Below are 15,493 nucleotides of genomic sequence, written 5' to 3'. Positions count from 1 at the left end.
TCAATTAGTTATTGATAGAGAGGGCCCAGCCCATGCTGGGGGGTGCCATCCTTGGGCTTATGGTCCTGGATTCTATAAGAAAGCAGGCTGAGCAAGCTACGGGGAGCAAGTCAGTAAGCAGCTCCCCTCCATGGTTTCTGTATTAGGCCTGCTTGAGTTCCTGTCCTCACGTCCTCCAGTGACGGACTATGATCTGAAAGTGGACGTCAAATAAACCCTTTCCTCCCCAGCTTGTGTTTTGGTCATGGTGGTTTTGTCACAGCAGTAGAAACCCTGATAACGACAGTGGGGCAACTTTATCTGGGTTCCGTGGTGGGTGGATTATGCCAGGGACAAACTAACCAGTGCCTCCATTTGTTTTTCCTGGCTAACTCACACTAAACTTCCAGAAGAAACCAAGGCGCCTTCCTTGTCCCCGCTACTGGCTGCCCGTCCAGGCGGTGCTCCTGGGACATTCTGTATATAATGGGATGTCACTCAAGTGCCCTCAGCACAGAAATTGATCAGGCTTCTCAGTTCTACGTAACATAAAGCAAGGGCGGATAGACTATGAAATGGATTCGGATGTAAATTCTCCGGCAATTGTGTGATACTAAACCTGATCCGTGTCTTAGAGGTCATTTCACCTGAAGGGATTAATACAGAAATGAGTAAGCTGAGGCCCCAGGAAGTAACCTGCAAGGCCATATGAGGCTGTGACAGAAATAGGCCCAGAGGCCAATGTACTTGCTTCTTAATATGCTAGCTCTAAAGATGGAGACAGAAATGTATATGACCACTGTCTTCCATTGGGAAATATTCATAGTAAATTACAATTTATTATAGAGATCCAACTTTTTGGCATATAGGAAACGTTCTGGAAGATCATGGAACAAAAGAGGCCGTGCACAAAACCACAGCCCTCCCTTGTCCATTCTTCCCTAGTAAGGGCCCAAGTGTTACCTGAGATGCTGGACCCCGTAGGACCAGAAGATGCAGAGCTAAGGTCAGCCACACCGATATTTTCCTTTTCCTCACTAGGTCCATAGACTCGGTTATCAGCTAGACGCAGCGCTCTGGAGATGGGCAAGTACTGGAGGGCCTGTAGAGACACAACCGGCAGGACACAGGTGTTTTCACTGTGACAGAGAAAGGAGGGAGGCTGGGTGGCATCTGAGAAACATGCACAATGGCAGAGGACGGAGCTGGGAGATGCAACTGCTTCCAACTCCAAAGTACCCAATACCACCACCGCCACCACCACCACTGCTGCCGCCACTACTGCCGCCACCACCACCGCCGCCACCCCGCACCCGCCCCCCTCCAGCCAGCCCCACAGTGGTCATGCACATGGGTGGGAAAGCCACTGTGTGTGGTGCTCAGGGTGTGACGAGAAAGGACTCGGGTCTTAGTGGAAGTCCCAGATCTAGGAGCACGTGTCTGTATTGTCACATGACTGGGGAAGAAGAAGGAGAGCCCACAGTGGCTGCCTGGCTTTGAAGAGGGGATGGAGTTGGGCCACCACCAGGTTTCTGGGAATGAGATCAAGTTACCATTTTGTGATCCTCTAAGCTGACTTGGGGCCTCTCCCACGTGAGTCTTCTCACCCCATGGCTTTCCCTTGACCCTTCTCCCTGGCAATGCTGGGGGTTGAAGTCCTGGCCCCCGCTCAGGCTTTCATACATATTCTACTGAGCCATTACAGTCACGTTACTGTTTACTTTATTATTAGTTATTATTTCTGAGACAAGTTCACCGTGGACAGGCCAACCTCCAGCTCACTGTGGCTCCCAGGCAGGTCTCAGATTCAAGGCTCTCCTGACACAGCCTCCAGGGTGCTGGGACGAGGAGGCATCACCATGTCCAGCCCGGCTCTTCTTTTTTACCCCATTGTATTGTGGTAGAAATTTACCTGTCCTCTTTCCACCGGCTCAGGACCCTGTTAACACTTCAGCAAAGGTCAGGTCTTTGCTGAGTGGGCCTAGGGCAAACATCCTGACCTATGATTTCCTCCTGAAACACTGCCAAGTGAAAGAACGTGTTCAATTCACAAAGAAAACAAATCCTAAGAAACCAACGGAAGCAGGAGCTGAGGGGGTTTAAAGCAGGGTGTGAGAGAGATTTGCGAGAGAGCGAAACTGACACAGGGTGCGGTAGAGAATGTTTTCCCGGCTGCCAGCAGCCTTCGTAGGCAGGGCACTGGGCAGTGATCACCCCAAACCAGAGCACTAGGCAGTGAACACCCCAAACCAGAGCACTGGGCAGTGAACACCCCAAAACAGAGCACCGGGCAGTGAACACCCCAAAACAGAGCACCGGGCAGTGAACACCACAAAACAGAGCACTGAGCAGTGAACACCACAAAACAGAGCACTGAGCAGTGAACACCCCAAACCGGGTGCTGTGGGAGAGGGGGGGACGCTGAGCTTCCCCTTCCACATCCCAAGAGGCCTGAACCAGAACTCTATGGTTCCTAATACCTGTAGGTAGTGATGGATGGGCCGGATGGAGTGCAGGTGACACACTAACCACCTGGTGTAGATCGTCAGGTCTTCTGGCGTCACCAGGTTGGGAGGGTTGCTTTTTCCCATGAGGAAGTTCTCTCTAGCCACCGACAGTCTTTCCGCTCTCTGAACTGCATCATTGAACTCCTGCATGATGTAGCCGACTTGTCTCTGTTTCAAAGAGATGCAAACAGACCATGGGCTGTTGGCGAGCCTTGCTCTCTGCCATGCTGTCTGGGGGTCGAATAAGGAGCTTTGGGAACCCCTGGGTTCCTCTACAGTTTGGGTTTGGGCGATAGAAGCCTTGGTCATCCTATCCCAGTTCTGAGGGACAACAATTTGATAGTCAGTGCAGGAGGCTGTGTGGTAACAGGAAGCCCTCCTGAGCTTCCTGCCTTGGGTCTACAAGAAAAACGCACATCATCTATGTAACATCTGTAACGCCAGTTTTAGAGGGTCTGTGGCCTCTTCTGGCCTCCATGAGCACTGCATTCATGTGGACTAATACACACACAATTTAAAATAAAGTCTTTAAAAATAACTGTCTAGAGGCCACAGGCTCCGCCCCCCGCTTCCTACCTTGTACAGCGGGTGGAGCTCTTCCATGGTCTCGCTGGTCTGGCAGAGCCTCTTCCATCTCAGCATATACAAATGTTTACTCTGGGCCAGGTGTGTAATTCTCTCCGTGTAATACTTTCCCAACAACAAAAATAAGAATTTACCAGAATATAATTATAGGGCGAAGCCTGAACTGAGTCTCAAGAACACTAATAGTAGGTAAATCAATCTTTGGTTGCTTTGGAAACATTTTTTCCCCTACAGGAACACTATCAAATGAAGTCTGGCTCAAGACCATTCAAACGTGAAGATGAAGTGGACGTGTCTAAATCTCTGTGATCTGCCGCTGGGCGGGCTGATCGTAGCTCATCCATCAGTTACCGAACTGTGGGCAGCGAATCAGGATATCAGAGGTGTCAGAGGGGGTAAAGTCAAGCTGACATTTTGGGTTAAAGAACTGAAATCATACACGGGAGACTCAATTAGTAAAATGGTTTACACGAAAGCACAAAAGCCCGAGTTTCATCTCCAGTACCCATGGGAAAAACAAACAAGCAAACAAAACAAACAAAAAAAAGGCAAAAAGGAAGGAAGAAAGGAAGGAAGGAAGGAAGGAAGGAAGGAAGGAAGGAAGGAAGGAAGGAAGGAAGGAAGGAAGGAAAAGAAAACAAAGCCAGGGGTGGCAGCCCTCAGAACACCAGGGAGGCAGAGCCAGGCAGGTCTCTGGGGTTTGCTAACCACTCCACCTTCCCTCCTTGGCAAATGCCAAGTGTGAAAATCTGTCTCAAAAGAAGGTGAACATACAAGCACACACATGTAAGCATGGATTCATGGGGACACATACTCATACCAAAAACTATTGGTCAAAAGGACATTACAGGTATGATGAATGGACTAGGGAAGTGACTCTTTGGGTAAGGGAGCTTGTTATGTAGTCCTGACAGCCTGAGTTTGAGCCCAGGGACCCCTGAAAAGGTGGAAGCAGGAACTGACTCCACAAGGGTCCACTGACTTTCACACGCACACCGTCGCAAGTTCCTACACACATACATCACACACACACACACACACACACACACACACCGTAACAATAAAAAAGAAAAGGAAAAGGTAGGATTGTAGCTTATAAAATCAGACTGATAAACTTTGTTTACAATTAGAAATTGTTAAATACGGTGACATGTTTCTATAATCCTAGCACTCAAGAGACTGAGGCAGGAGGATTAAGGCCAGTCATGCAGATGTGTTTTTAAAAAGCAAATTTTCTCTCCAGCAATAAGAACAACAGTGCCTGTGAAGAATGAGTTCTGTCATAGTCTCTCATCACAGGTAGAAATGTTGACAGAACACACGAGGCAACGGTTTTCTGATCCTGGACAACACAGTGCCGTGGAGAAAAGACACCCCCCCCCCCCCCCCGTGGTTCCCAGAAGGACAGGACCTCACTCGCGCTTCCGAGACATGGGAAGGAGGAGAGGACCCTGAGCACAGAAGGGACCTCTCTGAGTTAAGGACAGTGACATGAAATATGCGGAGGACACCAGGGAGATCATAGGCTGCAGCGCCTAGAGGAGTAAGCCAGGAAGCCATGCAGAGAAAGGCTCAAGAAATCTGCATAAATCCCCACGGGTCTGTTGTCCAGTGCCTAGCCAGGCACGCAGCAGGTTAAACTCCAGGAGGCTGCACAAAGAATAACCAGCTGGGCCCTACACCCAACTGATCTAGAGTTCTTACAGAGCTGCGAGACGGTCAGGTTCCAACCACCAGTGTGAAAACTCTTCCTCGGGTGCCTGAGACAAGCCTTGAAAGGGGTAAATTCTTCCGTAACTTAAGAGCTTGCCGGAACAAAGTCCAGCACTTTACGGGAAATATAAAAATATATGGCACCCAGTAGTGAAAAATTGCTGACTTTTAGCATTCTGTTATAAGTGATTAGACATGCAAAGGAACCATAGAAATGCCCTATGGATGGAAGGAAATCAGTGATGCGAACGTAAGAACTGACAGGGGTAACAAAATTAGCAAGCAACACTCTCTAAAGGTCTCTTACGGTACGCTCAGCGTGCTCAAAGACTGAAAGCAAAATGTGAACAGAGCTGGGAGAGAACTGGGACGTCTAAAAATAAACACATATTTGAACCAAAAACTGGATGCGCATGAGAAGGGTTGGCACGCTTGAACAGCAATAGGAGCACCGCGCGGTGAAAGAGCAACGGAAACAGGGATGGCACCAAAAAGGGGCAGCGTTTTGGTCTTTATGAGGCTGTATGGAATGCTTTAAATGGGTGTGCGGTTGAAGTGACGTAAAGAGGATACAGGTCGAATGGCTCTCAGTGCTGGGGATGAAACCAGGGATGTGTGCGTATTAAGACACAATCTGTCAGCGAGCTACATGCCCAGAACCCAGAAAATTCTATTCAAAGAAACAGTGCTTAAAGGTTTTCAAAAAGTAATAAGCATTCTCACACTACTTGTCCAGGGTCATGTGACACACACAGGTTGGGACAGCCAAGAAGGAGGAAGAATCTTTGCTAAACAAAGAAGAGAAAACAAAGAGCAAAAGGTGTTTAGTTAGCAGCGAAGAGGACCAAAGATGATGTCGTGTTTACTGCCGAGGAGGGTCAGAAAACAAAGGGAAGGTATGAACACAAGAACAAAGGGAATGCATGGGAAGAATTGAAGGGGAAAAAAAACAAACAAACAAGAAAAGATGGAGGAGGGGGCGTGAAGAGGAAGAGAGGGGGAAAAGCCAGGAAAACAGATTAAAATATGTTCAAGACATTCCTTGGTGGTAAGAGGGAGCCTTCCCCCACTTCCTTGGAAGCCTGGAAATCGGTGACATTGGGCGAGAACGGTGCTTCATAGCTAAACCCAACTGTAGAGAACCAATCAAAGGCTCTTTAGAGGCCTAGAGTCACGTTCCGAGAAAAGCAGTGTTTTTACTGGGGAACTGAAAACTGTCCAAAGCCGCAGGGAGAGCGGCTGCCCGGGAGTTGCTGTCCTGGGTGTAAGTGCGCATGTAGTAGAAGCATGGTTTCCACTGCAGAAGCCAAACTGAAGACCCCTATCTATCAGTGGGGTGCCTGTGTGAGGACCCCATCTATCATGGGGTGCCTTATGAGGACCCCATCTATCAGTGGGTGCCTTGTGAGGACCCCATCTATCATGGGGTGCCTTATGAGGACCCCCTGCCCATCTATCAGTGAGGTGCCTGTGTGAAGACCCCCCCCATCTATCGGTGGGTGCCTTGTGAAGAGCCCTGTCCATCTATCAGTGGGTTGCCTGTGTAGATCCCCCTCCCACCGCCTGTCTATCAGAGGAAGGCTTGTGGGCTCTCTCTCCCGCGCATGGCTAGGAAAGATATTTTGAAGCAAGGAAAGAAAAGGACACTCTCCACCTCCCAGTGTACAACGTGATCTCCACTCCCTCCCCGGGGTTCACTAAGAAAGGTCTCCCATTGCTCTGCGAACAGTTCGAACAGTGTAAGGCTGGAGAGATGGCTCAGCTGGTTAAGATGTGCGCTGCCAAGCCCGAAGACCTGAGTTTGAGCCCCGGGGCCAGCTTCTGCTGCCACTAAGGAGATGAGAAGCCTGGACCTGGACCAAGGCAAATAAAGAGAGCCAGGCAAAGTTAGAGGTTTCTCTCTAGCGAGACCATTAGTTCAGCAAAACAACTGCCTTTCTGGAATCTTCGATAGCCCCTGAGAGACATTCGGAGTGCCAGAACACTGATACAAGCGGGTGGTTCAGAACTAATTGCTCATTTGAGGGTCATACTTTAAAATGGTTAAAGCCTTTTTGATGTTTTGATTTTGAGCCTTAGCCTTTAACAGCTGAGCAATCCCTCTGGCCCAAAAGTGTTTAAAGTCTTAACAGATTTTTGTTTTAAATTTTTTATAGTGTACCATTTGCCTGCAGTGCCCTCTACAAGACAGAAGAGGGCGTCAGATCCTCAGAAACTGGAGTTACAAACAGCTGGGCGCTGTCCTGTGGATCTGGGAATGGAACCCAGGTCCTCTGTAAGAGTAGTAAATGCTCTAACCATAGAGCCATTTCTCTAACCCTTAAAATGCTTAAAATCTTCACACCATTGAAACGAATTAAAAAAGGCCTTCCTTTTAAGTCAGAAACCAGACTACAGAAATGCTAAGTCAGTCATCCGGATCGGCCTCCAAGGACCATAAATTGCCCAATCCTGAGCATGTTTTGCTGTGACTTGAACAACTTAGAACAGGGTGAAAAGATGATTCAGGAGCTAAACGGTCAGGCAGGTGACTGACGTCACTGCCACAGCATCTCCTGGGGAGGTGTGGCTCCACTGAAATTGTTGCTGCCTGTTCTGAACAGAAACAACAAGGAACGCTGGTGCCCACGTCTCTAGGCCTGGATCCTCACCCAACATCAGCGTTCATCACCATAGACTGCTGTGACTTAGAACTTAAGCCCCCCAATACTTGTGTGTTGAAAGCTTGGTCCCCAAAACAGCAATGTTCAGAGGTGGGCCTTTGGCGGGTAAATGGATCAAGGGGGCTCAGACCACATCAATGGATCAATCCATTTATGGATTCACAGATTAGCATCTTGGAGGGGAGGGTCTTGGTTATAAAAATGAGCTCCCTGCTTCCTGGCAACCAGGAGCTGAACAGTTTTCTTCTGGCCCATCTTCCAGCTGTGGTGAGCTGCCTCACCACAGGCTCAGAGACAACGCAGCCAGGTGTGAACAAAAATTGCTTGCTTTACATTGACATTTCCATATGGTTTTCTTTTCTTTTTTTTTTTTTTTTTGGCTTAGTTTTATTTTATGTGCATTGGTGTTTTGCCTCCTTGTATGTCTGTGTGAGGGTGTCAGATCCCCTGGAACTGAACTTACAGTTTTTACCCACCACATGGGTGGTGGGAATTGAACCTGGGTCCTCTGGAAGAGCAGCCAGCGCTCTTGATCACTGAGGCTCCCCACACTCTCCAGCCCTTACTTGGTTTTCTGTGTTAATGACTGTGGAGAATTGGACCGCTGCAGGCCCAAAGCCTAAACACAGCTTACCCGAGGCTATCTTTAGCTTCTTCAACAGCTGCTCCTTGCCCACCTCCGTGTCTGACCTGAAATCTTTGTGGCTGTTGGGTCAAATCCTTCGGAATGCTCAATAAGACCATTAGCTTCCACCCAGCTGCCAGACTATGAATGCCACCAGCCAGCATCCACGCAGCCAGCCAGCATCTACGTGGCCAGCCAGCACCCACGCGGCCAGCCAGCATCCACGCGGCCAGCCGGCATCCACGCGGCCAGCTAGCATCCACGCAGCCAGCCAGTATCCACGCCACCAGCCAGCACCCACGCTGCCAGCCGGCATCCACGCGGCCAGCCAGCATCCACGCGGCCAGCCGGCATCCACGCGGCCAGCCGGCATCCACGCGGCCAGCCAGCCTGCAGCTCCCACCAGTGTGCTGGAGAGCATCTTGATTTGTGACTGTTCCTTGTTACATTACTGTAAGACTTTTATGACTCTATTACCACGCTGGGACACGGAATTCAAGACAACCTGAGTTCATGCTCCTGGGCCAGGGTCACACACATCTGGCTCCAGAATAAATCACTTTTTATCCCCTCTGAGGTGAGTGTTGTGATTTTGCACCCGTGACCCTGGAATGAAGCCAAGAGAAATCTTTCCTCATTTGGAAAAAATAAAAACTAAATGCACAACCCAAAAAATTCAGTATAACTCCAAGCAAGAGAAAAATCACAAAACCTCACTATGTGTGTGTGTGAATGTATACATCACAATATATGTGTACTACATATGTACACACACACACACAGCAGGTAAAAAGCGCTAAAAGCTTAAAACAGCCAGGGAACAGGAAATGCACTGTGTTAGAAGCGAATCCATTCAAGCCACAGAGAATAGAATAGCAGCTTTAAAGCAACAAATGATAAAAAAAAAAAAATTGTCAGTCCAGAATTCGGTACCAGGCGAAAACAGCCTTTTGAAACGAAAGGAAAATAATTTTTATAAAATAACAACACCGTGAGACTCTGTCCCTGGCAGATGTGAACTACATGACTTGTTAAAGGAAACTTCCCGGACAGACAGCGAAGAGTATAATGTGGAAATTCAGGCTGTTCTAGAACTTTTCCTGCCTTATCACTGTTGACAGTTGGGACCTGCGTAATTCTCAGCTGTGGGAGAATTTTTTGGTCAATGTCATCCTTAGCCTCTGGCAACTAAACACGAGATGCTATCAACTGTATATGACCACTGCCCCCCCAAATTTTGATAACCAAAAAACACCTCCAGACACTGTCATATGACCTTTAGGGGACAAATATCTATCACCCTGTTACCCTATCCATCTTCTCTCTCCATTGAGATCACTGATATACAGGAATGAATACCAGAACATACATATGCAGAATATACATGAGTGAGTACCAGGAATAAGAAAGGAAGGGAGGAAGGAAGGAAGCTGGGAGGGAGGGGAAGAAGGGAGGGACAGAAGCAGGTGGGGAGGGAAAGAGGGAAGACAACTAACTACAGGTAGAGAACATTCTTTTTCATCGTCTTTTTTATTTATTTATTAAAGATTTCTGTCTCTTCCCCACCGCCGCCTCCCATTTCCCTCCCCCTCCCCCAATCAAGCCCCCCTCCCTCGTCAGCCCAAAGAGCAATCAGGGTTCCCTGCCCTGTGGGAAGTCCAAGGACCACCCACCTCCATCCAGGTCTAGTAAGGTGAGCATCTAAACTGCCTAGGCTCCCACAAAGCCAATACGTGCAGTAGAATCAAAGCCCAGTGCCATTGTTCTTGAGTGGGAGAGAACATTCTGAATGAACATTTTAACTTACAAATAGAATCTCATTATCTTTTCTAATTAATGCCAACTATTTGCTGATGAGCTAATTTTTTATGCATGAGGGAAAGAACTCAGAACACGGATTACATTAAGTGATGTGATAGAAGTAAAGAATGAACCATTTTCAGTTTTGAAATTGTACATGATTATGTTAAATTGAGGAGCTATATAACAGTCCAGGGCGTTTTCAGCATCCTGCCATCTAAACTTAGTGATTCTTCTATATTTTATTTGATCACTATTATAAGGTGTATATTCATAGTTTTAAATTAAAATTACAAGATGTAACAGATCCTTGTGCAAGAAGATAAACATTTAATGCTAGGAGCAATAGTCTACAAAGGAGTGATCTACATGTTTTGCCTTTTTCTTGTCCTCCCTCCCTCCCTATCCCTCTCACTCTCTCACTTTTATTATAACACTGAAGCAATCTTGATGGAAAACTATTTTCCTGCTTTGAGTTATTTTTCTAAAGAAAGGTTTTCAGGACTGTCTTCCAGGCCTCTTGTCAATTTAGCCCAGCAACTTTAAGTGGAACTTAGCTGTGAAAACGAAAGATTCTCCAATAAAGGAAGCACTAATACCAAGTCTGCAAATTGCCCACGTCCAGAACACCTGCTCTCAGGAGCTGTCGGAAAACCAGCTTGCCGATACATTTCCACTAGTGTACACAGGTTACAAGATGCACCCTTACCTGCAGCAGAAGCAGAGGGAGGTTTTCCGGCGTGTACTCTCTCCTCAGGCAGCTCTCTAGCTCCCTCTGCAGGACATCTGCCTGAATAACAAGGGGCTTGCACTCTGCCACCTAAACCCAAACAATGCATTTCAAACATTCTCAATCCATCAAATTTCAAATGTCACAAAATCAGATCTCCCGAAGGATACAGTGGTTTGCACGTTCCTAGCAGTGAGCAGGGTGTGGGGCTGTTTTGTCCAATAACATCAATCGTTTGCAAAAAATAAACTTTTCTTGCGAGTAGTTCCCTAGTTTGGCGAAATGGAATGTGTTGTCCTGAAGCCCCTCAGGCTCCTACTCACCCGGAGGGTTCTCTTTAGAGCCACTTCCCGTTCGCGTCTAAAGTGAGCGACATCCTTCGGTATTTGAACAGAGCTGCAGGAAGATTTGGACAACAGAAGTCGCGGTTACGGAAAGCTGTGATAGACAAGATGATGGCTGGCCTGGTGGCCCTGTGACTCTTTCCAGGCCTTCGTTTTCGAGTGAGTAATCACTCTGGGCCATTGCGGGTGGATAAAGGTCACGTTCTTCTGTCTCAGTCAGAACTTTCCTGATCTACCTGATCCCCACTAACCCCTCCCCTCCCCTCACGGAGTCATTCCTCCGCCTTCGGCTTATCCCAGTTTCCTCTCCAGAGAGCAGGGAGGGTCGCGAGGGCAGTCATTCCCGGTACTCGCCTTTCAGAAACCCCGTGCCTATCAAGCCTTGCTGTTTCTCCTTAGCTGACCCAGAAAACGTACCTTGTCAGTGAAACAAAATGTTTTTATGTTCCTGCTGAGTTATCAGAGGGTAGAAACAACCCATAGATATCAGATGGGAAATATTTCAGAAACTTTTTAAAGCAAGCTTTCTCTCCTCAGAAACATGGCTGGTCCCTAGGAAACATGTAGCAGCCATGCAGGAGGCTCGGCTGTTCAGGCCCCACCGGAGTCCTTTGCTCAGCTTGACCACAAGCTGAGGGACCCCAGTAAAGGGTGGAGCTTGGGGCGGGAAGGTTGGTGCTCTCCGGAGGAGTTCCATAGACAGTGCCAGGAAGGCAGCTCTAGGCATGCCAGAGGACAGTATCCCCAAAAGGAACCCCACACTTGCAAGACTGGATGCTGCAGCCTCTGGCAAGGGAGCCCCGGTGCATGCATAGTTCAAACGCACATGTGAGGGAATCAACTTAGCTTGATACATAAGGGGCTTGGCGGCCCAACTCTGTCTCAAGCCACACCGTTCCCCTCAGTCAACCTGCCTGTGAAAGACCTGCTGGAATCCTCTTTTTGCACACTGTATGAAGATGTGTCTCTGTCCTTCCTCACCCACCTAAGGTAGCTTCTGATTGGTTTAATAAAGAGCTGAACAGCCAACAACTAGGCAGGAGAAACTAGATAGCACTTCCGGGAAGAGATAGGAACTCTGGGAAAGAACTGGAGGTAAGGAAGATTCTCCAACCAGACTCGGGAGAAGTCAGATGTATGGTACTGAGGAGAGGTAACAAGCCATGTGGCAGATGTAGGCTAATATAAACAGGTTAAGTTTCAAGAACTAGTTGGGAACAAGCCTAAGCTAAGGCCAAGCTTTCATAAGTAATAAAAAGTCTCTATGTCGTCATTTGTGACTTGGCAGTCCACAGAAAGACTGGTTATAGAGGCCACTGAGCATAAGTGACTAACCCACAACAAGGCGACCATTAATTCAGCAAATGTTGTGACATATATTTGCCCACTTTTTCAGCAGGCATTGTGAAACACATAACTATTGCAAGGTCTAGGGCTTAGGGTATTAAGTGAGGAAAAGAATATAAAAATTTAAAAAGAAAATTTGAAGAAAAAGAAAGAAAGAAGGAGAAGAAAAAGCAGAAAGGAAGGAAGAGAGGGAGGAAGGAAGGCAGGCAGGCAGGCTTGGGAGAGGGTAGACAAGGCACCTGCCATGCAAAGGCCAGGGCCTGAGCTTATGCCCCAGTGTCTTTGCATGGCAGGTGCCCCCAGCAGCAGCAGGCACGGCCCACAGCAGAGGCTCCCGCCAGAACAGCGCTCCCGGCACCCAAGGCCAAATCTCTAGCCTCAGGTAGGCTTTTAAGTCTTATCAAAATTAAGGTCATATTTAATGTCATTAGATAAAATGAAACTTTTCATTTATATAGTAGCTTCTGGGACTTAGAAAAATAGCAAGTATTTTCCCACTTGGTAAGATTTGCTCCAGTCTACCGTGGCTGTTCAAGAAACATTAAAGACAGGTTGGGAAACGTCACGTCACGTTCTCTGTGGCCGCACTGCGCTAAGCACCCAGATCGCATCCGATCCCATCAGCCTAGCAAGGCTGGGCTTGTTAGTAGCTGCAAGGAGGAAACGGTATTGGAAACTACCGTTGCGTGCCCTGTGTTTGAGCATGCGTGATGTCAACTGTTCTCGAAGGAAAAGAGCGGGGCAGACTGAGCACGTAGGATGAGAACGGGAGGCAAGGCCCAGAAGCTTGACCGTGCGAATTTACCTGAAGGTCCAGTTGGCTGTTCCTGGACGGAGCCCCTGTTCTTCCAGCTCGGCCTTCAGCTCGCTTAGCTTTACAGCCAGGTCCTTCTCCAATAGCTGCACCCTTTCTGTGGAGGAGAGCTTATACACACTCTCCATGGTTCTGCTTGCTCCTCTGAATTCCTGAAAATGAAGAGTGTGAAGCTTACGCACCACCCTCTCAGCAGGCCCGATCGAGTCGTGGGGCTTTAACCTGCTCCACAGAGTCAGTCTGGCCAGCTTTGCGGGAAGGGGCGACTGTTTACATTGCACGTGTGTACGGACGATGTGTGGGGATGGGTGCGCATCCACAATGTATGTGTCAAGGTCAGAGGTGACTTTGTAGAACCGATTTTTCTTTCCATCCACTTTTTTTTTTTTTTTTTTTTTAAATTTTCGAGACAGGGTTTCTCCGTAGCTTTTTGGTTCCTGTCCTGGAACTAGCTCTTGTAGACCAGGCTGGCCTCGAACTCACAGAGATCCGCCTGCCCCTGCCTCCCGAGTGCTGGGATTAAAGACCTGTGCCACCACCGCCCGGCTTCTTCCATCCACTTTTTACACAGGTCCCAGGGATAGAACTCAGGTGCTCGGGCTTGGCAGCAAGCCCTGTACCCCGACTTGCTTCAACAGCCCCCAACACCACTTTTGCAATGGAAGGACTGGCCAGATAAAACGTGACTTCTGCTGCAATTACTGCCTAGTGGACAGTAGAAAAAAGTAGGTTAGAGACGCTGCTGGCCTTGAATCTTTGGTCAACTAGGCTAATCTTCAAGAACATGCGCTCTGGCTCTGACTTCGGAGTTGGTTAATAAGATGCGTGCTCTCTGCCCCAATACTGTGGTCCTCATAAAGGTGTGTGGGGAGTGCACGCTAACCGCTGGGAGACAGCAAATGCTGACCTCTAACCCCGCTCCAGCCCAGATAAGGGTGCACAAGGCCTCTCTCCTCCAGCCTCGGGTATTTCTCCACAAGCATTTTTGAAGGTGCGAGCTTCTGGCTTTGGAAAATCTCCCAGGAATCTCAGTTTGGACATGACCCTTGTACATTTGGGCTTTGGAGAAAATCATACTCATTCAATAAAATATGTTTTCTTAATTTTGTCTGCCTCTAATCGACATTTTATCACAGAGAGTAAAAAAAAAAATCTCTGATTTCCTATCCCACCTTTATCTGCCAAATTCAACATAATTGTTTCTTAAGTCTTTAGTGGTAAGAATTAAATGCAAGTTGACTATGTGATCCCCGAGTCGTGGGACCCCCCGCGTCGTGGGACCCCCGCATTGCAGGGGTTCGGTGATGGTGGTTTGGCTGCCTACACTGGTCCTGGATACAGAAGTGATGTCATGTCACAGAAACTGAAAACATCTCAGCTTTCCCCCCTTTTGACATCTGTAAGTTCCTGCTTCCTGCATTCTTTCCCCACTCCTCCTCCCTCTCTTTCAGACAGAATCTTACTGTGTAGCCCAGGCTGGCCTCGAACTCCCCACCCTCCTGCTTCAGCTTCCACAGGGCTGGGAATGCAGGAGTATGGTACCATGCTGGGCTATATTTCCGGATTCCTTTCATATATGTTTTCTCAAGCCAATCCGTTATCATTGCAACAAATAATCAGGCTATGGGATGCTTGCCCAGAGCCTTTCTTGGGGAGTCTGCATAGTCTTTTTATAAACATTAGAAATGGAATGAGTATCTATTTCAGACTAGATCGTGAACCTGCTGAGTCATGCGTTTGCCATGTTTGGCACTGCTGGAGCCTAATAAAGTGCACTGTTATTGTTCTCAGCAAAGTCAAATGTTCTTCTGGAAAGGATTTGCCACTTGGCAGCAGCTTTTCCAGTTGGGCAAACAGGTCAACAGCTGCCCTGACAGCTGCATTCCAGCCACAGCCAAGAGAGCAGCAGACTGGTCCCGCTCCCAGAGGACAGCCGCTCCGCTGTCACTTCCTGGGGAGTCTCAACACTTCCCAGCTCTGAAGAGAGAACATTTAAGCCTGTGTTTACTTTCTTCATGGTCAAGTATCCAGAAAAATGACCTAAAGAGAGGACTGCTCCACAACTGGCTGGGAAGTGGCTGCGGGCTGAGCCCTTGCGCCTAGCTGTAAGCAGATGTAGACAAACAGCTGTTTGTTTGCTGGGGGGAGGGAGAGAATGGGTAACGTGTATGAAGCACCTACTGTGTGTCAGGCATTCAGGGGGACCTCACTGAGTTTCATGAGACTGAGTCCCTTGAGTTTCTCTAGTAGCACGGCTGGGGTGCTGTGGTTTGGAACTGAAATGTACGCCCATGGTCATGTGTGAGAGTTGGCCCCTCTCCCACAAGGGATGGCAGGAACTTGAGGAGGAGGAGGAGGAGGAGGAGGAGGAGGAGGAGGAGGAGGG

The 15,493-nt window shown here is 48.3% G+C and overlaps 1 protein-coding gene across 1 annotated transcript in view; it reads right to left on the bottom strand.

Annotated features, from left to right (window-relative positions):
* The window catches only part of LOC126487621 (uncharacterized), a 178,778-nt gene that overhangs the window by 147,708 nt on the left and 15,577 nt on the right, over positions 1 to 15,493 (bottom strand). The window contains 6 exon segments of the mRNA XM_050120553.1: positions 943 to 1,081; positions 2,460 to 2,654; positions 3,063 to 3,176; positions 10,582 to 10,692; positions 10,926 to 10,998; positions 13,099 to 13,259. Coding sequence (XP_049976510.1) covers positions 943 to 1,081; positions 2,460 to 2,654; positions 3,063 to 3,176; positions 10,582 to 10,692; positions 10,926 to 10,998; positions 13,099 to 13,235 — 769 coding nt within the window. The 5' untranslated portion in view covers positions 13,236 to 13,259.

Source organism: Alexandromys fortis, unplaced genomic scaffold (assembly GCF_014885135.2).
Source record: "Alexandromys fortis isolate MF-2015 unplaced genomic scaffold, M_Fortis_MF-2015_v1.1 scaffold_175, whole genome shotgun sequence".
NCBI lineage: Eukaryota > Metazoa > Chordata > Mammalia > Rodentia > Cricetidae > Alexandromys > Alexandromys fortis.
Note: the sequence above shows the minus strand (reverse complement) of the source record. Positions and strands in the feature narration are given on the sequence as shown.